This window comes from Polypterus senegalus, chromosome 5 (assembly GCF_016835505.1).
Source record: "Polypterus senegalus isolate Bchr_013 chromosome 5, ASM1683550v1, whole genome shotgun sequence".
Taxonomy (NCBI): Eukaryota; Metazoa; Chordata; class Cladistia; order Polypteriformes; family Polypteridae; genus Polypterus; species Polypterus senegalus.
In genome coordinates, this window is record NC_053158.1 from 26241581 (window position 1) to 26269525 (window position 27945).

Consider the following 27945-nt stretch of genomic DNA (forward strand, 5'->3'; position numbering starts at 1 on the left):
CCCCAGTTCCCTTTCTGGCGAATACACAATAAACATGAACTCAGAAACCACAAACAGCTAACAAAAACTACACACAATGAAGTCCATATCAAAGTCCATGGGACACAACAACCAGTGTAGTGTAATGATGGAGACTGAATAATCCAGATATCAGTTTACTGTAAGTAAATGTAAAGAACAGTCCTACCGGTATATCCTGATGATGAAGAGTGATGGGATAGGGAGCGCTCCTTCTCCAAAAGTCAACCAACAATTCAATTCAGTTCTCACGCAGCAGGCAGACACCAGACAGTCCATACACACAAACAGGAGACACTCCAGGACAAGAACAATAATCCAAAGGCAAGGATCGGGAAGACAAAACAGATGGGTAACTCCAGACACAACACAGCCTCCTTCTCTGTGTATAACTGGCCTCCTTTTAAAACTCGCACTGGCCTTCTTGTCCCCAGTAGCCCCTGCACTCTTGACAGGCATCCAATCAAAGCCACTACAGGGACTGCTGGGAAATTAAGTTTTTCCTCCCCGATAACGCTGCTACAAAGTCAGTAAAAATTGTTTATAGTGATATGTAAATAAACAAACTGAAATCTTTAATGTATGGTAGGCTACCTAGGAGGAGACATCCTTTTAAAATCGGAACCCATCTGTATTTCACAAATCTGTTACCAATTATTCATGGTTATTTGCTGTATTGGGTCTGTTATGGATCTAAATAAATAAAGGTTCTTTCTGGACCCTTCATGTAGATGGGAAACAAAACTGGTTCCACTATGACATTGCTCCAAAGAACCACTCTGACACTAAAGAAATGAATACTATAAGTAATTAAAGTCTTAGTTCAAATAAAAAGTGAAATCATACATTCCAATAGGTAGCTTCAGCATGTAGTGAGTGTAAGTGGTAGCCTCGGGCAGAGTAAGAGTTAAATACTAAAGGCTACACTCACCTAAAGGATTATTAGGAACACCTGTTCAATTTTTCATTAATGCAATTATCTAATCAACCAATCACATGGCAGTTGCTTCAATGCATTTAGGGGTGTGGTCCTGGTCAAGACAATCTCCTGAACTCCAAACTGAATGTCAGAATGGAAAAGAAAGGTGATTTAAGCAATTTTGAGCGTAGCATGGTTGTTGTTGCCAGACGGGCTGATCTGAGTATTTCACAATCTGCTCAGTTACTGGGATTTTCATGCACAACCATTTCTAGGGTTTACAAAGAATGGTGTGAAAAGGGAAAAACATCCAGTATGCAGCAGTCCTGTGGGTGAAAATGCCTTGTTGATGCTAGAGGTCAGAGGAGAATGGGCCGACTGATTCAAGCTGATAGAAGAGCAACTTTGACTGAAATAACCACTCGTTACAACCGAGGTATGCAGCAAAGCATTTGTGAAGCCACAACACGCACAACCTTGAGGCGGATGGGCTACAACAGCAGAAGACCCCACCAGGTACCACTCATCTCCACTACAAATAGGAAAAAGAGGCTACAATTTGCACAAGCTCACCAAAATTGGACAGTTGAAGACCGAAAAATGTTGCCTGGTCTGATGAGTCTCGATTTCTGTTGAGACATTCAAATGGTAGAGTCAGAATTTGGCGTATTCAGAATGAGAACATGGATCCATCATGCCTTGTTACCACTGTGCAGGCTGGTGGTGGTGGTGTAATGGTGTGGGGGATGTTTTCTTGGCACACTTTAGGCCCCATAGTGCCAATTGGGCATCATTTAAATGCCACGGGCTACCTGAGCATTGTTTCTGACCATGTCCATCCCTTCATGACCACCATGTACCCATCCTCTGATGGTTACTTCCAGCAGGATAATGCACCATGTCACAAAGCTCGAATCATTTCAAATTGGTTTCTTGAACATGACAATGAGTTCACTGTACTAAAATGGCCCCCACAGTCCCCAGATCTCAACCCAATAGAGCATCTTTGGGACGTGGTGGAACGGGAGCTTCGTGCCCTGGATGTTAATCCCACAAATCTCCATCAACTGCAAGATGCTATCCTATCAATATGGGCCAACATTTCTAAAGAATGCTTTCAGCACCTTGTTGAATCAATGCCACGTAGAATTAAGGCAGTTCTGAAGGTGAAAGGGGGTCAAACACCGTATTAGTATGGTGTTCCTAATAATCCTTTAGGTGAGTGTAAAGCTCATACCTTTTCTCTAAAGTGATCTGGAAGGCCACCACTAGTTACAAAAGCAAGGTTTTGGAATGAGCCAAGTAAATAAGAGATGGACACTCCTGTGGCTGCAGGCCAGCAATATATTTTTTAGGTCATAAGGTAATGGTGGAAATGTCCTTTTGGAGATTATTTGTGCCCATTAAGAACAAGGATACATCGGTAAAATGTATAGGTCAGAGGGAATAGAAGGTGAATAGAAGATGGCAGTCACTCCTTCAGCCAGGTGGCCAATGTGTCCTTGGGTCCAGGTAATGGTGGCTGATAATGGAGCAATTATATCCATTTAGAAACACTTCAATGTTTATTAGGCATTAAAAAATATTGGTGACTAGGCAAAAAACACAGGAACGTTGAAGTCACATAATGATATACAGAGTGAGGTAATCTTATGACAAGAAATTGCATTAAAATGAGGCATTGCCAGACTTAGGATGCTCACTTCATTGAACTGAGATGACTTTTGTGCATCATGATTGCCCATCCAGAAACACTGTGTATTTTATTCCAAGAGGGAACAAATCTTTCTCCACAACAACACCTTTATTTTTAAGAATGTACCCCAGCATTTTTAACCCCTGATAACTGAAGCTTTTGAAAACACCCTCCAGAGCTGTATATATCTCAAAACCCTGGCTCAAAATTGTCATGTGGAGAGATAAAAATGGAGAGTTTTGAAAATGCAGACTCTTATAATGTTTCTAACACGACCCTTCCTTGATTGGATCCCGTTAATAATATTTTTTCAACTGCTTTTTGCCCCTTATACTCGTGGGTTACATTCAATAAGAATTCTACCTCATCATTAATTGGAACAAAACTATATATATTGTGGGGTTTGACGCCCGAACACAGACAGACTCAGAATGTCGCCAAAACACACACGGTTTACTTTTACTTTTCTGCACACACTTACAACAACACAAATCTCAATACCTCAGTCCTTATCTTTCCTTATCTTTTCTTTTTTTTTCTTCACCATCTCCACTCCTCTCCTGCAAGCTTTGTCCTCTTCCACCCGACTTCGGCATCCTGAGTGGAGTGAGGTCGGCCCCTTTTATACCACACCCAGAAGTACTCCAGGTGTTCCTCAATTAGGTCCCGGCAGCACACCCAGGTGTGGCAGAAGTGCTGCGTTTCAAATCTGGCTCCACTTCCGACCACGCTTCCAGTTGAAGCGGAGGTGCTGCAGACCATGGCTCTGGAATTATCTCAACGGCCCCTGGTAGTGGCCACGTAACCCAAAAGGCTTGAGCGTTACATAGCCCCAATGTAACCCAGGGTGGCTATCCTTTTCTGTCCCGGGGAATGGCTTGCATTTTTCTTGGTCCCTTGCTCTCCCAGGCTTCCCAACAGGGCACGATCCCCGACTGTCCATCACAAGATATATATATATATATATATATATATATATATATATATATATATATATATATATATATATATATATACTGCTCAAAAGAATTAAAGGAAGACTTTTTAATCAGAGTATAGCATAAAGTCAATGAAACTTATGGGATATTAATCTGGTCAGTTAAGTAGCAGAGGGGGTTGTTAATCAGTTTCAGCTGCTGTGGTGTTAATGAAATTAACAACAGATGCACTAGAGGGGCAACAATGAGATGACCCCAAAACAGGAATGGTTTAACAGGTGGAGGCCACTGACATTTTCCCTCCTCATCTTTTCTGACTGTTTCTTCACTAGTTTTGCATTTGGCTACAGTCAGTGTCACTACTGGTAGCATGAGGCGATACCTGGACCCTACAGAGGTTGCACAGGTAGTCCAACTTCACCAGGATGGCACATCAATACGTGTCATTGCCAGAAGGTTTGCTGTGTCTCCCTGCACAGTCTCAAGGGCATGGAGGAGATTCTAGGAGACAAGCAGTTACTCTAGGAGAGCTGGAGAGGGCCATAGAAGGTTCATAACCTATCAGCAGGACCAGTATCTGCTCCTTTGGGCAAGGAGGAACAGGATGAGCACTGCCAGAGCCCTACAAAATGACCTCCAGCAGGCCACTGGTGTGAATGTCTCTGACCAAACAACCAGAAAGACTTCATGAGGGTGACCCAAGGGCCCCATGTCCTCTAATGGGCCCTGAGCTCACTGCCCAGCAGCATGCAGCTCGATTGGCATTCGCCATAGAATACCAGAATTGGCAGATGCACCACTGGTGCCCTGTGCTTTTTCCAGATGAGAGCAGGTTCACCCTGAGCACGTGACAGAAGTGAAAGGGTATGAAGAAGCCATGGAGAACATTATGCTGCCTGTAACATCATTCAGCAGGAGCAGTTTGGTGGTGGGTTAATAATGATTGTCTGGGGAGGCATATCCATGGAGGGTCACACAGACCGCTACAGGCTTGACAAAGGCACCTTGGCTGCCATTAGGTATCAGGATGAAATCCTTGGACCCATTGTCAGACCCTATGCTGGTACAGTGGCTCCTGGTGCACGACAATTCCTGGCCTCATGTGGTGAGAGTATGTAGGCAGTTCCTGGAGGATGAAGGAATTGATACCATTGACTGGCCACCACACTTTCCTGACCTAAATCCAATAGAACACCTCTGGGACATTATGTTTTGGTCCATCCAATGCCACCAGGTTGCACCTCAGACTGCCCAGGAGCTCAGTGATGCCCTGGTCCAGATCAGGGAGGAGATCCCCCACAACACCATCTGTCATCTCATTAGAAGCATGCACCGATGTTGTCAGGCATGTATACAAGAACACAGGGGCCATACAAAGTGCTGCGTACAATTTTGAGTTGCTGCAATAAAATTTTGGCAAAATGGACTAGCCTGCCACATAATTTTTTCACTCTGATTTTTGGGGCGTCTTTGAATTCAAGGCTCTGTAGGTTGATCATTTTCATTTCCATCAAACGATGTGGCATCCTTTCGTTCCTAACACATTACCCAGTCTATATCAGTATAGATATCCAGGAGGATTTCTTTTTCCCATTGAGATCTGATGTGTTTTCAAAGTGTTCCTTTAATTTTTTGAGCAGTTTATATATATATATATATATATATATATATATATATATATATATATATATATAGTATATATAATTCTTTTGTTTTTTTTTCATATTCGCCATTTCTGTTCTGCACGCATAAACACAAGCTGCAAATTAATGTCTAGTGTGGAGGACATGGAGTATTGTTTCCACCAGTGCACTTATACCTAGTGTAGACAAACAACTGCGTCATATGTGTTTTCAGTTGTTTTTGTGTGGGTGCTGATACTTCATAAACTGTGTGAAAATGTTAATGTTGATTTTTTTCATTTAAAAAGTAGCAGTGTGGCTGTGGTCTAATGTTGCTAGGATGAGCACTTTCCTACATGACCCAAATAAATGAATAAATTAATTCATCTTGAGATAATGCTGGTAGCAGTATAGTATGTAAATAAATAACTAGCAGTTTAGTTTTGCAGATAAGCCATTGGCCTTAAAACCGTAAGAATGCTGGTTCAACTCCTGCTTGTGACTCTGACCAAATTACTTTGTTCTCAAAAAAAAAAAAGACTTTATAAACAGATTAACTGCTTCCTAAACCTGGGTGAGAGTGTCAGACAAATTTAAAATAATAATAGGTACCAGACCAGGAATGCCTCTTGGTAGCAAAATAATAATTTCAGTATAGTTAGTGACTTATTGAGTTTATAAGAATGTTGATCTTTGCTAGTTGTTCTAATAACAAGCATTGGTTTTTATATTGGTCTTCAGTACTTTTGATTTAGTTGTTTTCTGGTTTCAGGTGCATAATCCTTTGGTTTTGACCTTTTACTCACCAATAAGATAAAATTAAATCATTATACTTTGATTTTATTGTATTTTGTGATTATAATAGCACAGTCAGTTTATTTAAGAGACCTTAATCTAACATATCTCTATGATCGATGGGACTACATAATAAAATGATTATAATTATGGTGTCACCATCACTCTAAGCTATCTTTTAGGTTGATGGCTTGAATAGAGATCTACCCAACCTAATATTTCTGTTTATTATAGTTATCCATCCATCCATCCTCTTACGCTTATCCGAGGTCAGGTCGCGGGGACAGCAGCTTGAGCAGAGAGGCCCAGACTACCCTCTCCTGGCCACTTCTTCTAGCTCTTCTGGGAGAATCCCAAGGTGCTCCCAGGCCAGCCGGGGCCTCCTCCCTTATTGTAGTTATATGCTGAATTTACTTTTCATTAATGTGACACAGATTTGATCTTTTTAGAGAAATGTGAAATGTAAAAAAAAAAAAAAAGACAGAATGTCTGCCAATGCAGTCCAACTGCTACGTGTTTTATAAAATGTCACCCCACAAGTGTGTATTGCTTTGAGTAAATCTTGCAGTGAGATTTTGCTGTTGGTGAATGTCCTCCTCAACATGCAGATATTGTCAGATTGCTATTTTGCATTAAACCCCTCCACATCTTGTTCCAACCAGTTCTGGCTCATCTTGCTTTGATTAGATTTGACATTGATGACTGTACTAAGACATCTTTGAGTACTTCTGAGCTGAGGAAATCACAGACATCCACTACTGTAAGTGATCTGAAGTCAGAATGTTAGCAATCAGCATGATGCTGGTATTCCTGGTTGTCTGTTAGGTCTATTTTATCTGATGAATTACTTTTTATTTCATTTTGCGGAATCAGAATGGACTTTGATACACAGTTGCATCAAATTTGTGTGGCTTGCTAAGTTAAATTCAACAGTCAAGGAAAAAATCAGAAATGATCCAGTTTAAGTGTGGTTTGAATGTCGCCTTAGTAGCTTGTAGCAACGCTAAGACTCAAACGCTGGCGATATGAACGTTTTAGCTCATTTTTACCTTTGGAATCGCGTTTCCCCACCCATGTGGATGGCACCTATGTGTACAATACATTGGTTCTTTGGAGCCTCTTAGTGGTCAATAAAAACAGAAACAGCAAAAAAAAAAAAAAATGCCACTTTTTATTTATACTGTTTCTTGATGTTGATGTTGTCATTAGTGGATTTCACAAAAGCATTTCATTTTTCATTTTAAAACAGTTTAATAGGAGCACAGTTCTTAATTGTCAAAATCACATATTACAAAATCATTAAAATCAAACAATATTCTTACAGAAAAATAGTCACACGGGTATTATTCAACAAATGCTCATAAACATAAAAAAGAAAAGTGAATATAAATAAGGCATTGGAAATAAATATATTGAAACTACTGAAAACATTAACCATATATTATGAAGTCATAACAGCATCCATTCAATCAATATAAAGAGTGGTATCGATTAGAAGAATTTAGATTTTTATAATAAATCAACAAATATATTAAATGCATGCATTGTTATTTTTAACAGCAAAGGCCTAATCTGAATAACACACTCATATACCAATATTTCAATTGCAATTTTTAAAATATGTTTGTACCTGAACATGTTATTTTTTGCTTTATTTGTAGCCTTATATTTGAATTGCACTCTATTTAGCTGAATTTCTTACCAGTATTAGGTTTATATAAATTTGTGTGTTTACTTTTCCTTCAAGTTTAACTGTACTCAGCGCATATGCGTGAACACACGGTAGAGACTGAAACCTCAGTAAATATATTGCACATTCTCACAAATAAGACATTCTTATTTATTTGCCAGCAATAAATTAACTGATGAAAGATACTATTTAATATTAAAAAAATCTGAAAAATATGTACCATAACTAGGTAAATACTTTCAGTGTTTTCATTCATATGTAAGAAGAGCTTAATTTGCAAAGAGATCATTCACCTTAAATGAATATATACTGTAACGACTACAGTAATGCACATAACAATAATGATGCATAAAAAGACATTATGATATAAGTTGTTATATTTAAGCCAAATTTAGGTTGCAGGACCCTGTTTAAATTAAAAATGAGCCCCATCTACAATATGTCAAAAAATTAACCCCACAGAGCTGATGATTTTTATTCAAACCAATTTTTTAATTTATTGCCCATTTCTGGCCGTTATTTTAATATTTATGTAATTAGATGGATTATTACTTCTCATTTTCTTACAACATACAAAGGTGAATCAAATGAAAACCTTAAAATTGCGACAGAAATTCTACACACCGTACCATTGTCATATAAGTTGGCAAAATCATTAGCAAGGACCTCAGGAGTGTCCAGCAGGTTGAAGCACGATGCAGACGAGCAACATGGCGTCATAGTTAGCAGAATAAAGATGGCAGCCCCACTGGAAACATGCACCAAAGAGGGCAGGTGCTCTTTCGTCCACTTTTTGAGCAGCCCTAGTCCTCCTCCTCTGCCTTGAATATTCCCATGTTTTATATGGGGTCACTATTTTGACTAAACTTGGAAGTATTAGTCATATATAATTGTTGGTGTAATTTTTACATTGGGGGACTGAAACCTATCGAAATTCATCAGCGAATGAACATTCAGTGTAGAGTTATCATCTTATCACTCTAGCAAGTTGAAAAGCAGAGTAGAAAATTCTGAACGGGTGTGTTCTCTGGCAGACTCTCCATGATCTGGTCAGACACATCAAGTAGTGACACCAGACCAGAGGCGATCAACTGCACGCACTGAACGCATCGTGACAGGAAATCGTCAAGTGACGGTGAATGAAATAGCTGCAATTCTGGACATCAAGCATGTCCATATGCACCATATCTAGCATTCATGATGTGGTGGGTACCATGGCAATAGACTCCAGAGTTGAAGCAACGTAGTGTTGATGCTTGATTCTCCACTCAAAGAGACGTAGGACAGACTTTCAAGTTAGATGAAGAGGTACAACAGGTAATACATAAGCAGCTATCGACTCAACTAAAACACATTTTTCTCAAGGAATCCATGCACTTCGTAAGCGGTAGAGGACTTGTATCAAACACCATGGAGATTACATAGAAAAATGCTAGTTGTTTGACACCTTTGCTTCAATAAATTATGAAAAAATTGCATCAAATGTTTTCATTTGACTCAACCTCATATATTTTCATTTTTTGAAAAAGTATAAATCTGAGTTGTTACAGTAGAGAAATTTTTTGGTAGACATTTTTGAGGACATGAATCCTTACAATCCACCCATTAGATTAGCCCTACATTACCAGATTACCGTCAAGTCTTGTTTCACATAATGTTGGTCTTCTTCCCTTTATTGTGTTGTTCTTCCTTTTGTAATACGTTAACCTGCTTGGTGGACTAAATGATCACACTTCATTTATGAGACTTTTTATGTTGTCTGTGGATTGACTTTGGATACTGATTTCTTAGCATTAGGAATGTCATATTCTTTTACAAGTCTAATTGTAAATCAAATTCAAATAAGCAGCAAAAGTTCTAAAAATGAATTAAGTACTGCAAAAATGAGCTATTGGGAGTGTGGTTTCATGTAAGCCTCATCCACACACTCAAACATGATTTCTACTCAGAAAAGTAAGAATAGTTGCCAGGCAACAAAGGATGTCAGAAAGTGCCTGCATGACAAGCAATCATTAGTATCTCTCTGTCCCTCAAATATGTTATCTTTTGAACATCCATCCATTATCCAACCCGCTGAATCCAAACACAGGGTCACGGGGGTCTGCCGGAGCTAATCCCAGCCAACACAGGAACAAAACACCGGGCAGGGTGCCAGCCCACTGCAGGGCACACACATACACCAATTTAGGATCGCCAATGCACCTAACCTGCATGTCTTGGGATTGTGGGAGGAAACCCATGTAGACACAGGGAAAACATGCAAACTCAATGAGGTTAGGACCCCGGAAGCGAACCCAGGTCTCCTAACTGCAAGGCACCAGCACTACCACTGCGCCACCGTGCCGTCCTGCTTTTGAACATCTTTTCATAAATATTTTAGGATCTGGGTTCAAATGGGACCAACTTAGACAGTTTGTTGTTGGCTGACTTCAAAGTACCCTTATCAATATTAAATAAATACCAGAAAAGAAAGAATAAAATACCATTGTTCCTGAATATGCAACACTATAAGAGTTATTTTAACGTAAATGATTTAAATTTATTTTAATATGAACCACATTATTGATTTTTTTAAGTAAAAATAAAAATAATTAGGGGCAAAGAATAGTAATGTCATATCATTTTCTAACCCAATTAACCTAGACCAGAATGCTGGAGTCTATCCCAGCTAACATAGGACAGAGACAGGAATAAACCCTGGGCACGGTGCCAGTCCGTTGCAGGGCAAACACACACGCCATGACCAATTTTGCGTCACCAATTCATCTAACCTGCATGTCTAAGGCTAGTGGGAGAACAACGGAGCACCTGTGGCAAACCCATGCAGACCATGGGGAGGACATGCAAACTCTGTGCAGGGAGGAGCTGGGACACAACCCGGATCTCCTTACTGCAAAGCATCACCACTAGCACTGTGCCACCATGCCATCCAAAGAATATCAAAGAGCAAGGGAAACAGAATAAAGAAAATGTTAATTCCTAGAATTGAAGCCAGAGTGCTGAGGCAAACTGATTAAATAAATGCATTTACTGGCAGAGGCTTAAGGCCATGTCACATTAGATGACTTTTTTTTGATTTACAGTTGCGTTCCCATGAAAGCCTGTCTCAAAATGTGATATGCCCAATGACTCCGTCTGACTAGTCCATGTGTCACCCTTCAGACAGATTTGATTTTGTCTTTAGTTGTAGGGTGGGCTCTGTGTGCATGAGGGCTGACAACCAATGAAAGCTCACCTGGAAGTAGACTGCACATAATGCAGCAACAAGGCATACGAAACACATGTGTTTTGGACCTCACAAACTAAAGAGGTTTGTCTGTCTGATGTCTTGTGTTTTATGTACCATAACAGAATGTAAAAATAGAAAACAGGCAGAAATTGTGGCTGAACTCGTCTTACCTGTCAAACCTTCATACAGCATCAGCTCCGGCAGCTGTGTTGAAAAGTCGGCACTTAGACGCTAAATGTGACATGCAGTTGGTAAGTCTGAAAAGTTGCATAATGCAACATGGGCCTTAGAAGTGATTCTCTGGGTTCTCCACTTTAAATGTTGGAATGAACACCAACAGCCATGTAAGGTTACTAAGAGAGAAAATTATGGAAACATACACACAGAAATAAATCTGCACTTTTAGCCATGGCCCAGAACCAGACTGTACAACTGGTCATTAACTCTGACCACCAAGCTTGGCTGAACTAACTGAATGTTCCTTACATATGTAAAAATGTAATCTCATTTGCAGCATAACATTCAGGAACCGCTATCATCTTTCACAACGTTCATATGTCGTAACTCATAGTGAATTTGCAAAGGGAGCTTTTAAACCTATAAGCTACTTATTCATCATTATTACATTATACATAAAATCCATGTTTTGTTTAAAGCTTTTTAGACATCAAGCCCCACAATGGACCTCTAACAGCACATTTCAGATTTCTTAATGAAGTGGTGAATCCTAATCATTTCACCTAGGCCTTCATTGGGAGCGGATATCTCTTAAAATATTTAACAGATATCACAGAAATTAAGGATGTCAGCAGACTATCAAGCAATTCAAAAGTACATTAACAGCTCAGAAAATGTTTCAGATACGTTCACGTTGACGTTTGTTTAGTTTATAGCCGCAGTTGTTAAGTGGGGAACTTGTGTTATGTACAATGTTAAACTAAATCCCGTAGTTTGCTGTTCCTAAAGAAATCACCTTTTCCCAACAGCTTCATGCATGCTGCCATGTTAGTTAAGCTGATCATTTTTTTAAAGTTCTTCGTAGCTGTTCCAATGTCTCTATTTAGATCAATATTTACAGAAAACATATATTGATTTGCCTCCTTTGTCTCCCCTAAAGCACAAATATCACTTATCACTTTGAAAACATGAAGTTTCAAGAAATATAAATAAAACAAAATGGTGGTCACGTGTTATTCTATAATGAATATTTCTGAAAGCGTCACTCTTCCTTTATGAAGCTGGCAATGGCCGCTATGAATCATAGCTATTAGAACATTCAGAAATAAGCCAAGAATCTGGAACAGGTCAAGACAGTGGCGTTACAAAGCCTTCCCGAATACCCAGAAGAGGCAGGAATCAAATTAAAATATGATTTAATAATCCACCTGTAACTTCAAACATAAGCTTTAGTATGTCCTCAGATATTATGGCCTACAGTCTAGATGGTGAAAGTCTTAGCAGAAAAAGTGAAAAACGAACAAGATTGTGCTGCCCATGAACTGACTGATGGGTCATTTTTTCCCACTCAACAATTTTTGAAACAATGCAACCAGAAGATATAAAAGCGAACAATTTCTCCACTATCAGTTTAATAAAGAGGAATAAAGAAATCAAAAAATCAGAATTTCATTGTGACCTTCACAGAGAGACGTGGAAACCCCGGACAGATCACAACTGCACACATCCAGCCTCATGTATTTAGCAATAACCACATTCAGAATCTCGTTGAGTTAAAGTGAAATGCTAAATTAAATCACTAGTATTATGTGCAATGCTCTTACCTTGCAACATCTGGAGTTTTTAAAAATGCCAAGTGAGTAAACAAAGCACAATCAATGAATTCAGGCTGCACTAATAGAGCTGCAATATTACAAACAGAACAGCGCTGAATCGTAGGCACCAGGTGTTTGTGGTGTCAACTGTAGCATAACAGTGCAGACCAGGGGCTCCCAAGTTCAGTCCCGGGGTCCCACTGTGGTGGCAGGTTTTCATCCCAACCAGTTTCACAAATAAATCTTATTGTTTAATTAGTCTTCTTCCTCTCTTGTTTTGCATCCGAAAATATGCGCCAGTATGTTTACAAAAAAAAACACGTTACTTTTCTTTTATCACATTTTTTTAATTCACCATTTTCCTATTGAGTTTACTCCCTTAATTGTATCCAAATACTGACGATTAGTAAGGAGCTGTGCAGACATGGGGGCAAATATTACTGACTACTAAAGGGAGGCAACTACTAATAGGGAAATACTTAAATGACCAAAAACATAAAAAATAGCAAAATCTGAAAAAGCAAAAAAAAGAAAAAAAAAGTAGAAGAATTTACGTCACACACGCAAATGTTGGCCACATTCCTTCCTAAATTTACCAAACTCATTTATCTGGATCAACACGAAAAGGGAAGAAGCTGGGAAATATGCACTTGTTTAATAAAGGCAGGAGTCCAGCTCAAAGCAGAAGGTGTCTGGGACTGACACCTGCAGGTAAGGTAAGGTGGTCAGCAGGACTGAGCGTGAGCACCAATTAGTTAAGCCTTTTATTACTAACTAGCAGACCTCGTGCGCTTCGCTGCATTCGCTGTAGTTGGAATAATTATGTATCTACATGCGACTTATAGAGCTTCTTTATATACAACATTTTTGGTTTGTCCTCCTGGAGCCAAAATTCAGTATATAAATTTTCTCTATGACTAATTTGTGAACATGCTACATAAAAAACAACAGTAAATGAGATAAAGTAAAAGTCTACCAAACACTAAATGAGATAAAGTAAAAAAGGGCAACACCGCGGGGAACAACAGTAAAAAAAACAGTAAATGAGATAAAGTAAAAGTCTACTAAACACTAAAGTACAAAAACGAAGTAGAAAGTAACAGTAATCTGCAACACTGCGTCTACTAAACACTAAGAAACACTAAGTAGAAACACTAAAGGAAAAAATACTATTCAGTAAGTACTGTGTCTAGTAAACAGTAAAGGAGAGAGGATTAAACAGTAAGGAAAAAGAACAGCAAGACCGCGTCAGCTGCGGAGCTCAGATCGGAGCGAAATGAAGTGAATAAAATGACGTGAATGGGAGAGGAGATGATCACGTGACTCCCCCACCCGCCTTAACTCTCCATCCCTCCACAAACACACAAACACAGTCACTCGGATCCCAACTCTCCTTTATATGTATAGATGAGTACACCAACTAACGTATCATTGAAGTAGCGGCTCTGCTTTAACATTCAGTGTCAGTCTGCACTGTTCCTTACTAATTGTCAGAAACTGATACCATTTAAAGAGAAAACTCCACAGAAATAAAATTGGTAAAAGAAGATTAGGTGTCTAAAACACATTTCTGAGTTTCTTCTAAATGCAAATGTCATATTACTGCACTTTTCTAAATGCAAAATAGAAAAACCAAACCATTAGACTGATGTGACCTACTGATCGGTGAAGCTGGTTTGACTGTAAGCCACAGTGGGACACCAGGACTGAACGTGAGAACCGCTTAGCACACAACTGAATGTAACATTGAAGTAGCAGCTCTGCCTCAACATTCAGTGTCATTTGTCTGCACTGCTCATCAATAATTGTCAGGATTTGGATACAATTTAAGGAGTAAAGTCCACAGAAATAAGGTGAAACAAAATAAAAATGTTAAAAGAAAGTTGATTGTTTAGAACACATTTCTGAATTTGTTCTAAATGCAAATATCATACTACAGTACAGCGATTTTCTAAATGCAAAATAAGAAAAGCTAAACCAGTAGATTGATCTGATTTGTGAAACTAGTTGGATTGAAAGCCACAATGGGGCACCAGAACTGAACCTGGGGACCCCTGATGTAGAATTTGTTATCTGCAGTTATTTTGACAGACATGATTTAATTTGGAGGGGATGCCATATGTAGGATGTCCAAGTTTTTATCACACACTAATTTATACTTCAGCTTCATTTCCTTTTCTGTAATGGACATTGAGGAGCATTCTGTTGTTCTTTTATTTTCCAACAACCTATGTATGCTATTATCATTTTAAGCTGCCTAGCTTCTTATTAAAGTATAATATAGCAATAAATCATTCATAAATTTTGTAACTCACTTATGTAATGCAAGCTTATGGGCCTTATAATCCAATGCAGAAAAGTAATATGTGATGCTGGCACGGTGGCATGGTGGGGAGTGCTGCTACCTCACAGCTCCAGGACCCCCCGGGTTTGATAAAAAACAGTTTATAAAACTCTCCGTGGATGTTATGTTTTGTCCCAATGTCCCTGTCTATTTTCTGACTGGTGACTCTAAGCGTGCGATTAGTGTCAACAGAGAAGGACATGAAGGACCGGTTAATACCTGCTTTATGCTTTATTTGTCCCCAAAGGGAAATTAAAATGACTTTGTTCCCAGTGCTACTGGAAATGGCTTTGGCTCCCTATAACCTTGGAATAAACTATGCAGATTACTAGCCAGATAAATAATAAATTACATTGGTCTGCATCAAAATCCTCCTCTGCAAAAAATGCATTGTACTTTATAGATTTAGGTGTGCTGAATCCATTTCCAAAATTGGACTTTTTATACCACAAACCATTTCTGCGAGATATTGGATTCAATGAAAAATGCCATTTTGATTTTTCAAGAATTCATTAAATTTGTTTAATGACACAAGTATTTTTCATGCTCAGAATGTTATTTGAAATACATTTTGACCTGAAAAATGGCAGTCTTCCTCGTTCTTAGTGTTAGTTGAGTTGGAAAGAACCCAAAGCCAAGTATTTGCTACACATTTTCTACTCTCATTCAGTGTTTTTTTTCTCACTATTATTCCTTCATAATATCCAGGAATTTATATTTAGAAGGCTAGAAATATGCCTTTTATATGTGCAGAAGAGAGAAAGTTGTTATTTAGATGTTTTTTTTTACAGAAATATGTATGGTCAGGTAGTTCCATCCATTGTCTTGATCAAGTAACAGGTAAGCGAACAGTAAAAGAACACACAGCCTTACTTTACTGAAAAACGTGTGTGCCGAAATCTACAAGAAACAAGTTGAGGAGCTTCTCTTTCCTACCAAGCACTTGGGTGCAACATGTCTTTAAAATTTAATTTCCTACACTCTCATTTGGAATTTTTCCCCAAGAACAAGGAAAGTGGTCTTTGATGAACATGGGAGGAACTTCGCTCAAAATGGAGAGACGTGATAGTGGGAAGAGCAGTGAGTCTCTTAGCAGACATGTGCTGAGAATTACAATGTGAAAAACCTTTGGAGAATTATAAGAGAGAAACTACCAAGTAACTACTTTTTGTAAATGATAATTCTATTTAAAAGAATTATATGTGTCATTTATATATTTTTAAGTCTAAATAAGTTTCAAAATATTGTACTTTTAACTGACTACATTGTGTGAATAATAATTCTATTTAAAACAATTATATGTGTAATTTATGATTTTGTTAAGTCTAAACAGTTCATCCATTTTCCAACCCATTGAGTCCGAACACAGGGTCACGCTGGAGCCAATCCCAGCCAACACAGGGTGCCAGGCAGGAACCAATCCCGGGCAGGGTGCCAACCCACCACAGGACACACACACACACACCATGCACACACTAGGGCCAATTTAGAATCGCCAATCCACCTAACCTGCATATCTTTGGACTGTGGGAGGAAACCCACACAGACACGGGGAGACCATGCAAACTCCACACAGGGAGGACCCGGGTCTCCTAACTGCAAGGCAGCAGCGCTACCACTGTGCCACCGTGCCACCCTCTCCAGAATAGTATTATTTTTTTCTATCAAGAACTTGATGTGATAGAATAATTCTGTTACCAGATTTGGATTCAGCACACTCAAATCTGTGAAGAACACCTATAGCTTCTTTGTTTTGTAGACCAGTGTTATTGGTGCTAACAGAGAATGGAATATCTAAGCCCACATGTCATCTTCTTCCACAATGGCGGGCTCATTTGCAGCACAATGTGAGGCTTTATACTTTCCATTTTGAGTGAAGGCCAGTCAAAAAGGATCCGTCCATCCATCCCACTATATCCTAACGACAGGGTCACTGGGGTCTGCTGGAGCCAATCCCAGTCAACATAAGTCGCAAGGCAGGAAACAAACCCCAAGAAGGGTGCAAGCCCACCGCAGGGCGCGCACGCACACACACACACACCAAGGACAATTTAGAATTGCCTGTACACCTAACCTGCATGTCTTTGGACTATGGGAGGAAACCCACGCAGACACTGGGAGAACGTGCAAACTCCACGCAGGGAGGTCCAAACTGCAAGGCAGCAGCGCTACCCGCTGCACCACTGTGCTGCTCATCAAAAAGGATATTCTATTCTAAACATAGCTTCTTTCTTTCCATTTCAGTCAGTGTTTTTATGCTTACCCTTAGATGAGGATATATGCACTGCTCAGCTGACTCTCTGGAGAAATGGCTTGTGATCGTCTAGCCTAGAATACAAATGCATAGAAACAAGGTTGGGGAGATTGAGGACATGTTTGTGCAACCACTGTCTGGCTTAAAAATAACATTGGCAGCAATGGAAGCTGATAGCATATGGAATTAAATTCAGGACTTGCTTGCTCACAGACAATCTAGACATGAATCTTGTGAGAGCCCTGCACAATGACCAGCATCGTTGAAGAAGACATTGAGGCGACTGTCTGCTCCAAGCTGCTTGGAAAACGATGGCAGTGCAGCTGGCAGACTGCTTGTAAGAAAACCGCGAGGAGGCTAACTTCGTGGAAGACAGGGAGGTGGCCGAGTGCTTTGATTGGCCCTAGATGGGATCGTCTATCTATCAGAGCTTTTATAATATCATGTTTTTTTTTTTCTCTGAATGTTATATTCTATTTTATACTGCATTAGAAATGCTGCACTGCTGGGAAACTGTAACTACTGACTGGTCTTGATCGTGATGTGCATATGAGTGCTCCTATGGTGTTTCCACTTGTGCTGAATCATTCAATAAAATAAACAATTCTGAGTAATTAAGGAATACAATTAAGAGTGTTATCCTAATCGCAGCTGTGTTAACATATTCAGGTGAAAATTATTTCAATTCTTTTTTGTCACTATTTAAGCAAGCATCAACGTAATTTTTCCCATTAAGGTGCAATATGCGCATTCTGTTATACTTTATATAAGAAAATTTTACACATGGTACTATTGTTGTCATATTTTAAATTTTGTCATACTGTCAGCCTTTACTACATTTGATTAATGTATGTGTTTTTTTTTAGCTTCAATCATTTTCAGTAAATGCAAAATTTGAATCGATCCACTCAAGGCAGTATAAGCAAGTACTTTCATCCGCGCATTGAAGAACAAATCAATAGCTTCAAGAAAAATCCCAAAAAAAAATTCCATCGGATTAAAAAAGACATTACAAAGTAAGTGTGCGCTATAAATTACAGTACATAATTACACTGAAAAGATATAAAATACAAAGCCAGTTAACCCTTTGTAAATATGTCAGACACGTACTGTAATAGGCATTTTCTGTCCCTGATACAAATGTTGTGATTTGAAAAGCAGTGGCAGTTTACAGTATCATTACTTTTGACGTTGAAGCACTCCGTATGTGCTGTAAAATGAAAACCTCTCTCACTGTTTGTGTGACACCCTTGGCAGTAGGTAAATCAAGGAAAATTCTACTTTCATACAGTCAAAACCGCACTTACTGTGCATGCTGTACATCTGTTTATCACTATCGGAGGTGCAACACCGCTCTGCACATACATTCCTAAAAAGGCACAACATTTTCCAGGCCATTCTAATATTTCTTTGAGTTCATTTCTATATTCCACTTTAGGCTGAACATTTTTTTTTCCTAACTCTCTGAAACAGATTGACTTATCTTTATTTTTCCAAGACCTTCAAAGTAAATTAGTTTCAGTTCGGTCTGTTTGTTTTACTGCTAACAGCAGGTCTTCAGCAAATAATGCTGGGAAGTCAGCTTTCCTCCTGACTCCCTTCTTGCTCGGATGCTGGGGGCTGGTCTGAAGACGTGGTGGTGCTTCTCTCAGCATCATCTCCTTCACCTTGTGAACAAAATCAAAACCAATTGAGTACATTTTGACATGACAGAAAAAGAGAAATTATACATTATTAATAAACACATTTATATATTTCCATGCATTTTATCAATTTTCCACCTTTGATTTCACTAACGCTCACTTTCCGCAATTGAAGAGGGCCCTGTGGTGGATGTTTGCCGACTGGTTGACCATCCACATGCGTTACCTGGTAGGTAACCACCCATACTATCAGATCGAGACTCAGAACATGGATGCTATGAATATATATACATATAGTCTCAAGGGCATGGAGGAGATTCTAGGAGACAGGCAGTTACTCTAGGAGAGCTGGACAAGGCCGTAGAAGGTCCTTAACCCATCAGCAGGACCGGTATCTGTTCCTTTGGGCAAGGAGGAACAGGATGAGCACTACCATAGCCCTACAAAATGACCTCCAGCAGGCCACTGGTGTAAATGTCTCTGACCAGACAATCAGAAACAGACATCAGGGTGGCCTGAGGGCCCGACCTCTTCTAGTGGGCCCTGTGCTCACTGCCCGGCACCATGGAGCTGGATTGGCATTTGCCATAGAATACCAGAATTGGCATATCCACCACTGGCACCCTGTGCTTTTCACAGATGAGAGCAGATTCACCCTGAGCACATGTGACAGGGTCTGGAGAAGCCGTGGAGAATGTTACATCATTCAGTATGACTGGCTTGGTGGTGGGTCAGTGATGGTCTGGGGAGGGATATCCATGGAGGGACACACAGACCTCTACAGGCTAGACAATGGCACCTTGACTGCCACTAGGTATTGGGATGAAATCCTTGGACCCATTGTTTGACCCTATGCTGGTACAGTGGGTCCTGGGTTCCTCCTGGTGCACGACAATGTCTGGCCTTATATGGCGAGAGTATGCAGGCAGTTCCTGGAGGATGAAGGAATTGATACCATTGACTGGCCCCCACATTCACCTAACCTAAATCCAATTGTACACCTCGGGGTCATTATGTTTCGGTCCATCCGACTCCAATAGATTGCACCTCAGAATGTCCAGGAGCTCAGTGATGCCAAGGTCCAGATCTGGGAGGAGAACCCCAGGACCCCATCCGTCATCTCATTAGGAGCATGCCCCCCTGACATTGTCAGGCATGCATACAAGCATGTGGAGGCCATAGAAAGTACTGAGTATGATTTGGAGTTGCTGCAATGATGAAATTTTGGCAAAATGGACTAGCCTGCCACATCATTTATTCACTTTGATTTTTTGTCTTTGAATTCAGCCCTCTGTAGGTTGATAATTTTCATTTCCATCAAACGATGTGGCATCCTTTCATTCCTAACACATTACCATATCAGTCCATATCAGTAGAGATATCCAGCAGGATATTTTCCCATTGAGATCTGTTTTCAAAGAGTTCCTTTAATTTTTTTGAGCAGTTCATATGTATACTAGCTGTGTAAGCCTATGCTGTAAAAAGCACGGGGTCCTAGAAAATATTGAAATTATCAGAAACAAACTGAAATGTAGAGATGTCAGGCAACTGAATGGAACTACTCTGTGCATCTCTCTTCTAGGAGGTTTCGTTTTGCTGACATGCTGGCATTGCTTGTACATTAGTGGCTAAGCGACTCTGTCTTTCTTCTGAGGTTTCGTTTTGCCAATGTGCTTGCCTCACTTGTGTATTAGCAGAGGGAGGAAAAATAAATGGGATAATGTTTTGCCGATGTGCTCACTTCGCTTCTGTTTTAGCAGCTAAGCGAGAGACTCTTTCTTTGTAGGTTTCATTTTGCCGACGTGCTCCCCTCACTTGTATATCCTCGGAGGTGGAGCCATTACCCAGACTCCACCTCTCACTTCCAGGCTGGACAGACAGACATACACACTTCCACATGCAAACATTTATATATAAGATATATATATATATATATATATATATATATATATATATATATATACAGTATATACTGTATATATATATATATACATATATATACTGTATATATATATATATATATACACACACATACAGTATACACATACTATATATACTGTGCAAAAGAAGTATCTGTAATAATAAAAGGCAAAGCCCTCACTGACTGACTGACTGACTCATCACTAATTCTCCAACTTCCCATGTAGGTAGAAAGCTGAAATTTGGCAGGCTTATTCCTTACAGCTTACAAAAGTTAAGCAGGTTTCATTTCGAAATTCTACACGTAACGGTCATAGCGGTCGATAACAGTCGACAACATCCGCCATGTTGAACTTTCTTATTCATGGCCCCATCTTCACGAAATTTGGTAGGTGGCTTCCCTGCGCTAACCGAAACCAATGTACATACTTATTTTGGTGGTATGACACAACTGTCGGCCGCCATATTGAACTTTCCAACGTCACTAATTCTCCAACTTCCTGTGTAGGTAGAAGGCTGAAATTTGGCAGGCCCATTCCTTACAGCTTACTTACAACAATTAAGCAGGTTTCATTTCGAAATTCTACGCGTAACGGTCATAACGGTCAACAACGTTCGCCATGTTGAACTTTCTTATTTACGGCCCCATCTTCACGAAATTTGGTAGGTGGCTTCCCTGAGCTAACCGAAACCAATGTACGTACTTATTTCGGTGGTATGATGCCACTGTCAGCCGCCATATTGAATTTTCCAACATCACTAATTCTCCAACTTCGCGTATAGGTAGAAGGCTGAAATTTGGCAGGCTCATTCCTTACAGTTTACTTACAAAAGTTAAGCAGGTTTCATTTCGAAATTCTATGCGTAATGGTCATAACGGTCAACAACGTCCGCCATGTTGAACTTTCTTATTTATGGCCCCATCTTCTCGAAATTTGGTAGGCAGCTTCCCTGCACTAACCGAAACCAATGTACGTACTTATTTCGGTGGTATGATGCCACTGTCGGCCGCCATATTGAACTTTTCAACAGTCTTTGTTACTTATGGGCCCATCTTTTAAGAAATTTGGTACACAGGTTCCCAACGCTAACTGAATCCTACTTACATACATATATACGTCCATAGCCTGCAGCTCGGTCACGTGTGAGCGTTGGGTCTCCCATCCCAACGCCTCCCACGTTGTTGGCTGCCTGCCTATATAAGGCCGTCTGTTGCTCCAGTCTCTACATTCCCTTCCTTGCTTCGCCACAGGATTCACGTCTCCCTACTGATAACTACAGCCTTTTTGTTTAATCCACGGCTTCTCCGCTGTTTTATTGTTTGTTTATTACAATTATAATTATTGTATAGGTATTTTACACTTACTTTACATTGCTTAGGTACCCATTTCCTTTATTATTCCAACCCCCATTATCATGTCTATCGAGATGATCACTATCGATCAAAGAACTGTCACTTACTGAGTGGTTTCCATGCCCGGAGATGGCACCTACCTTTTCCATTCTCTTTGTTACATATTGCACAGCCATATCAGGCTCACTCTTGATATCCGGAGGAACATTGTGTCTTATGTATTGAATGACTGGGACATGTTCAAGATGTGGACTGCTGACGGTACAGGAGATGATTATACTACACAGGAGCATTATAAGAGTGAAATGCTTAAGCCCTTCACCTATGGTTCTGCATGTGATTTGATGGCTGCCACTGAATTGTTCGGTTGTCACTTTCAAGTGTACCAAAATGGCCAAATATTTTACACCTTTCGACAACCGCCAATGACTCTTAAACATCTTAGATTCACAGGTGACGATTTCAGTAGTGGACACTTTGATGTTTATGAATGTTTAAACTCTCAAAAGCTGGATGTGATTTTATCACTAAAACCGGTTGTGTGCTTACAACGCTTGACAGATGCCGAATGTCACTTCAATACAACAAATCCTGCAAATACTGTCATAATTGAAACAAACCATGAAACTCAAACCGATTATGACAGCAGCAATCCAAGCTGTGAGATTTGAGACAAGATTACTGTTCACATGGCCATCTGTACGTTGCATGCTCAAGAGTAAGCTCAGTGCACAGCTTAGTCATATTACAACCCGAGGGCCGAACTCACAATGTGGTATACAAAGAGATCCTTAACAAATAATTATTGGCATATTTTCCCTCAGTTTAAAAAGGTTTAATTTTCTTCTTAATAAAAATTTTAATGCAGTACTTCGCCGCTGCGAATCGTGGGTATTTTGCTAGTATTAGATATTTGTTATTAGGACTAGCTGTTCAGTAACCTTATGCTTATGATCTGTGGTTAGAAGCTATCCCTGTATCTACTGGTGTGTGTACCACTGGCCTTGTACCACTTGCTGAAATGCTGGAGTGAAAAACGTGTCTATCTATCTATCTATCTATCTATCTATCTATCTATCTATCTGTCTGTCTGTCTGTCTGTCTGTCTGTCTGTCTGTCTGTCTGTCTGTCTGTCTGTCTGTCTGTCTATCTATCTATCTATCTATCTCTTGTCATTATTCTGCATGTGCTAAGAGATACCAGTTGCGTATTTTCCTGTTACTATATATACATATGGCTAGAAACCAAAGAAGCAGTAAAACAAAGGAACAGCAGACAATACCACTGCCTCTTTGTGACTGGGGCCCATGTTCTACTGTGGCCTGTGTCATTTTGGGAGATAAACTGTTTGTGCTCCTCGTGTTCATGTGTGTTTTCATCACATTGTCCAAGAACACGCTCACATGCAAGTGTGTATTTGTGAGTGTGTTTTTGTATGGTTTGCAAAGGAGTGGGTGTCCATTGAGGGTTGTTTCATGTCAGCTCCCATCGTTTTAGAAAAGTCTTTTCTTCTTGCAATACAAACATGAATGATGTAAAGAAGACAAAAATGGTAAAGGGTTTCCAGGACATACACCATTAAGATAGCACAGACAGGATGACATCCCTTGGAGTACTTCTACAGTAGATGACATACAAAAAATGTGAGAGGGAAAGAAAAAGAGACCTGTACCTTCAAGAAGAGAACATTTCAAATATGAATGCCAATGTGGAAAGACAGAAGCTGCTTGCTTGAGTATGGGGTGTAAAGGAAACCATTACAACCAATAGAGTGCAGTGGATTGGGTAGAAGTATGCAAAGCTCACTTTGGACGCTTGAGGGCAAGCAACCCAGATAATATCAGGAATGACAGACACTCTGTTTAGAATATGGAACAAAGGAGAGCTGACAGAAGGTTGCAATAATTTGTGGTAGGTGCTATTGAGGAGTACCTTCTCCTACAGGACTAATTCATTTTTGCATGGGACCACCTCTGACTATGGTGTCTTATAATACTATCAGGTCACCTAAAACAAAAGGTGCTAACCAATCTCTTAGGTTCTTTTCTTAATGATGGATAGGAAGAAATGTCAAGATCAGTTATAAAGCTGTTACCAATCTCACTCTCCATATTATACCCAGTGTATTGAACCCTAGGGACCTCAAATAGCACACTACCTGTCTTTTATCTTCAAACCTTTACTTCAACCCACCTTTTACATCAATAGAGTACAACACCTGAGTGTGCTCAAGTGCCTTTAAAGGAGTGCAGCAGGACAAGGAAAGGACAATCCTGCACTATGCTGCACTGAATAATAATAATCAGACAAATGCACCTATTTTTAAGCTTAACATGTAAATTATATTTATTTGCATTAAAACTAATAGCAGTAGATATAAGGTGGCCAGTAGCACAGCATGTTGGAATTAACAATTCCAGTTTCTCACAGCACATGAAAATGCTTCTTACATTGGTTTCACCAGAAGGCTGAGGGTTAGTTTTCTGGGCTTCACTGGTAAATAAACTCTAAAATCCTGCTTAGTGTTTCAAACTCACCCAGCATGCACTGAACTTCTTTTCATTGACAAGACTTGAGACTAAGAAGCCAAAAGGTCTCATACTTGAACAGTTCGAAATATCTCCTGTATGCTATAGAAATGACAGCCTGGCAAGAAGTGACCCAGAGAAAATTTTTAAAACTGCTTAAACACAGACAAGAAATGTACAGTAACATATAACACAAGTTGTTTTTTTGGCACAACATTTAGCTTGTTAACACTGACCTTTTTTAGCAAGATCAAGTTCTGATAACTTCACTGACAAGTCTTCGGTGTCTGTTTCACTTGAAGACCCAAGAATGTCATGCAGGGCATTCCTTCTTCCTGTTCTTCCAGATGCAATGAAATCTGCATATGTAGACTCAACATCAGTCATTGCTGAGACGTTTCAACATAGCAGTACCTGTAAAGAAGGTCAAAATGAAAAATTGTATGATTTTTTTTTCAGTGAGACTTGATTTGATATACTTTATTAATCCCTAAGGGGGAAATTGTCTTTTTGCATGACCTTTTTGGATACAGAGCATAGGTTCAGCCATTGTACAGCACCCCAGAACAATCTTTCAGGTTATGGGCCTTAACGGAGGATATACGTTCTTCTTCAATTACTAGTAAATTATGACTTTGAACTATACACAACATTTGAGCATGTTGAATAGTCATCTTACCTATATATGCCCTTACTGTAGAAAAAAATTCAGTGTACAATAATTTGAGATTTGTTAGTCACTTTTTCAAGTAAATAATGTAGATAAAGCCGCTTCCCTTTGCTAGTTCATAATCTATATTATATAATGCAAAGTTGGCTGACTGACTCACTAATTCATCAAAAAAACACTCTTTTTTATCTGCTTAAAGAGCTGAAATTTGGCCGGATGGTATGTCTAAGGCAGTAGGTATTCACTAGGAAAGACCATTTTGATATATCAATATTTAGGGGTAACCCCCCATAATCTCACAAATTCTTAGCCTGATTTGATTAAAATTTGGTGATGTTACAGAAAAAAGAAAATTAGCCAAACAGTGTTTTAGTATTTGTTGATAATTATTAATATTATGCTAACATACAAGCTCTGCATTGTGCTGAAAGTGTGCTTTGCGCAAACAAAGGACAAAGCAGAACCAACTGATGGTCCAAACAGCAGCACTAGCCAATCGGGTGGACGATCGGTTGAAAAATGAGTGATGTCCTGGACAAGAGAAAAGAGACATGACTACATGTGGTGTGTACAGTGAGACTTAAAACTGAACAAGAAAGTCTGATGAAGCTCAAAGTTTAGCAAGCGCACTATAATACTCCAATGCGGGTGTCAAGTGCTATGCTTGTGAGCATAAGTGTGGCTTTACAGGAAGCAGAAAGGGAGGTACAGAAAAGTAGAGGTGGAAGTGATGTCCTCAGGTCCATGACCAGCCAGAAGCAACATATTAGCATAGTGAGGTGGGTAGGGGCTTCACAGGCTTAACCATTGATCTATTTCACCCAGTCTCTTGATTATTTTCTCTATTAAATACATTACCAAATAGTGGTAAGCCTCTGATCTTTATGTCCATCATATATGTACTGTATGTATGTATATATATATCTATACTAATAAAAGGCAAAGCCCTCACTCACTCACTCACTCACTCACTGACTCATCACTAATTCTCCAACTTCCCGTGTGGGTGGAAGGCTGAAATTTGGCAGGTTCATTCCTTACAGCTTCCTTACAAAAGTTGGGCAGGTTTTATATCGAAATTCTACGCGTAATGGTCATAACTGGAAGCAGTTTTTCTCCATTTACTGTAATGGAGATGAGCTTCAACGCCGTGGGGGGAGTTTCGTGTGACATCATCACGCCTCCCGTAATCACGCAGTACATAGAAAACCAGGAAGACCTCAAAAAGCGCTGAAGAAAACATGCATTATATAATTGAGAAGGCAGCGAAACAATAAGAAGCGAGCGAGTGACATATACAACCATATTCATGAGTTCTGCTACTTCGGAAACAAAGCACGATGTAAACCTACACTTTAAATTAAGTTCATAGACAGGCTGCCGCTGGCGTTTGTAATTTAGTGCCTGCCCATATAAGGCCGTCCGTCAGCGGCAATCCAATAGCAAACTGCCACGGGTAAATATTCACGGGTGAAGGACTGTGCTTATGGAGAGGAAGATGAGATGGTCAGGGTGGTGTTTGACACAAACTCAGCGAAACTGCGAGAGAAAGTTTTAAGTGCCAGGACTAAGGTAACATTAAATACAGCCATGGACATAGCACGAGATGGCACCAGCACAGCTGGGAACCTTCGATGCATGTACACGAGCGGCTCACGTGAACTGGCGCAGTGCACAGATAAAAGGCAACAGTTCCAAAGCGCTGAACAAAACCAATTACACAATTGAAAAGGCAGCAAAAATATGAAGCGTCTCATACATACAAGCATATTCATAAATCCAACTACTGCGGAAACAAAGCACACGTTGGAAAAAGTCAATGTCCGCTAAAGGAAGACAGTGTAAAAAACCGTGCATGCAGTGTGTCAGGTCTCAGATAAAGAAGAAGACGAGCTGTTTATTGATGCAGTAAGAAACGAATCGATGAATGAAACCTGTCATCTTTACAGCGATTGACAAACACGGAATGTAACTTGAACACAACACATCCTACAAATACGAACCTGATTGAAAGAAATAATGATAATCAAATCCTTGATGACAGCAACACTCAGTAACACTCACAAAACAAATACTGTATATTGACAGTCATGTTACGTTATTTTTAAAATGTTCCCTTTTCTTTTCTAGCTTTTTAACACACTACTTCTCGCTGCGATACGGGGTATATATATATATGTATATATATATATACCCGATCTACATACTCGAATAATGGATACTTTATTAGCCATCAATGATTGTTTTGGTAAAGCCATACTCAGTGTATTCATTAGATGAGCGGTAAAAAGTAAGGGCAAGGGAGGATGACTTATTGAGGCATGCAGGCTGTAGTCTTGCGTCAACTCTATCTGAATTGCGCGATCACATTTGAAAAAATATATCTTTTTAAGTTCTATTTAGTCCATATGTGTCAAACTCAAGGGCCGCGGGCCACATCCGGCCCGGCGTAATTATATCCGGCCCGAGATCATTTTATATACTGTATTATTGTTATTAAAGCCGGGTATATGAAGCGCTGGTAACACAATAAACTACAGATCCCATAATGCA

At 39.6% G+C, this 27945-nt stretch overlaps 1 protein-coding gene across 2 annotated transcripts in view; it reads right to left on the reverse strand.

Annotated features, from left to right (window-relative positions):
* Positions 1-17146: 17146 nt before the first annotated feature.
* pkia (cAMP-dependent protein kinase inhibitor alpha) overlaps positions 17147-27945 on the reverse strand; it is a 54688-nt gene continuing 43889 nt past the window's right edge. For both annotated transcript variants that reach the window (XM_039754403.1, XM_039754402.1), the window contains exons 2-3: positions 24959-25136; positions 17147-18944 (exon numbers count right to left, since the gene is read on the reverse strand). In XM_039754403.1, coding sequence (XP_039610337.1) covers positions 18856-18944; positions 24959-25109 — 240 coding nt within the window. In that variant the 5' untranslated portion in view covers positions 25110-25136 and the 3' untranslated portion in view covers positions 17147-18855. The remainder of the gene's footprint in view (positions 18945-24958; positions 25137-27945) is intronic.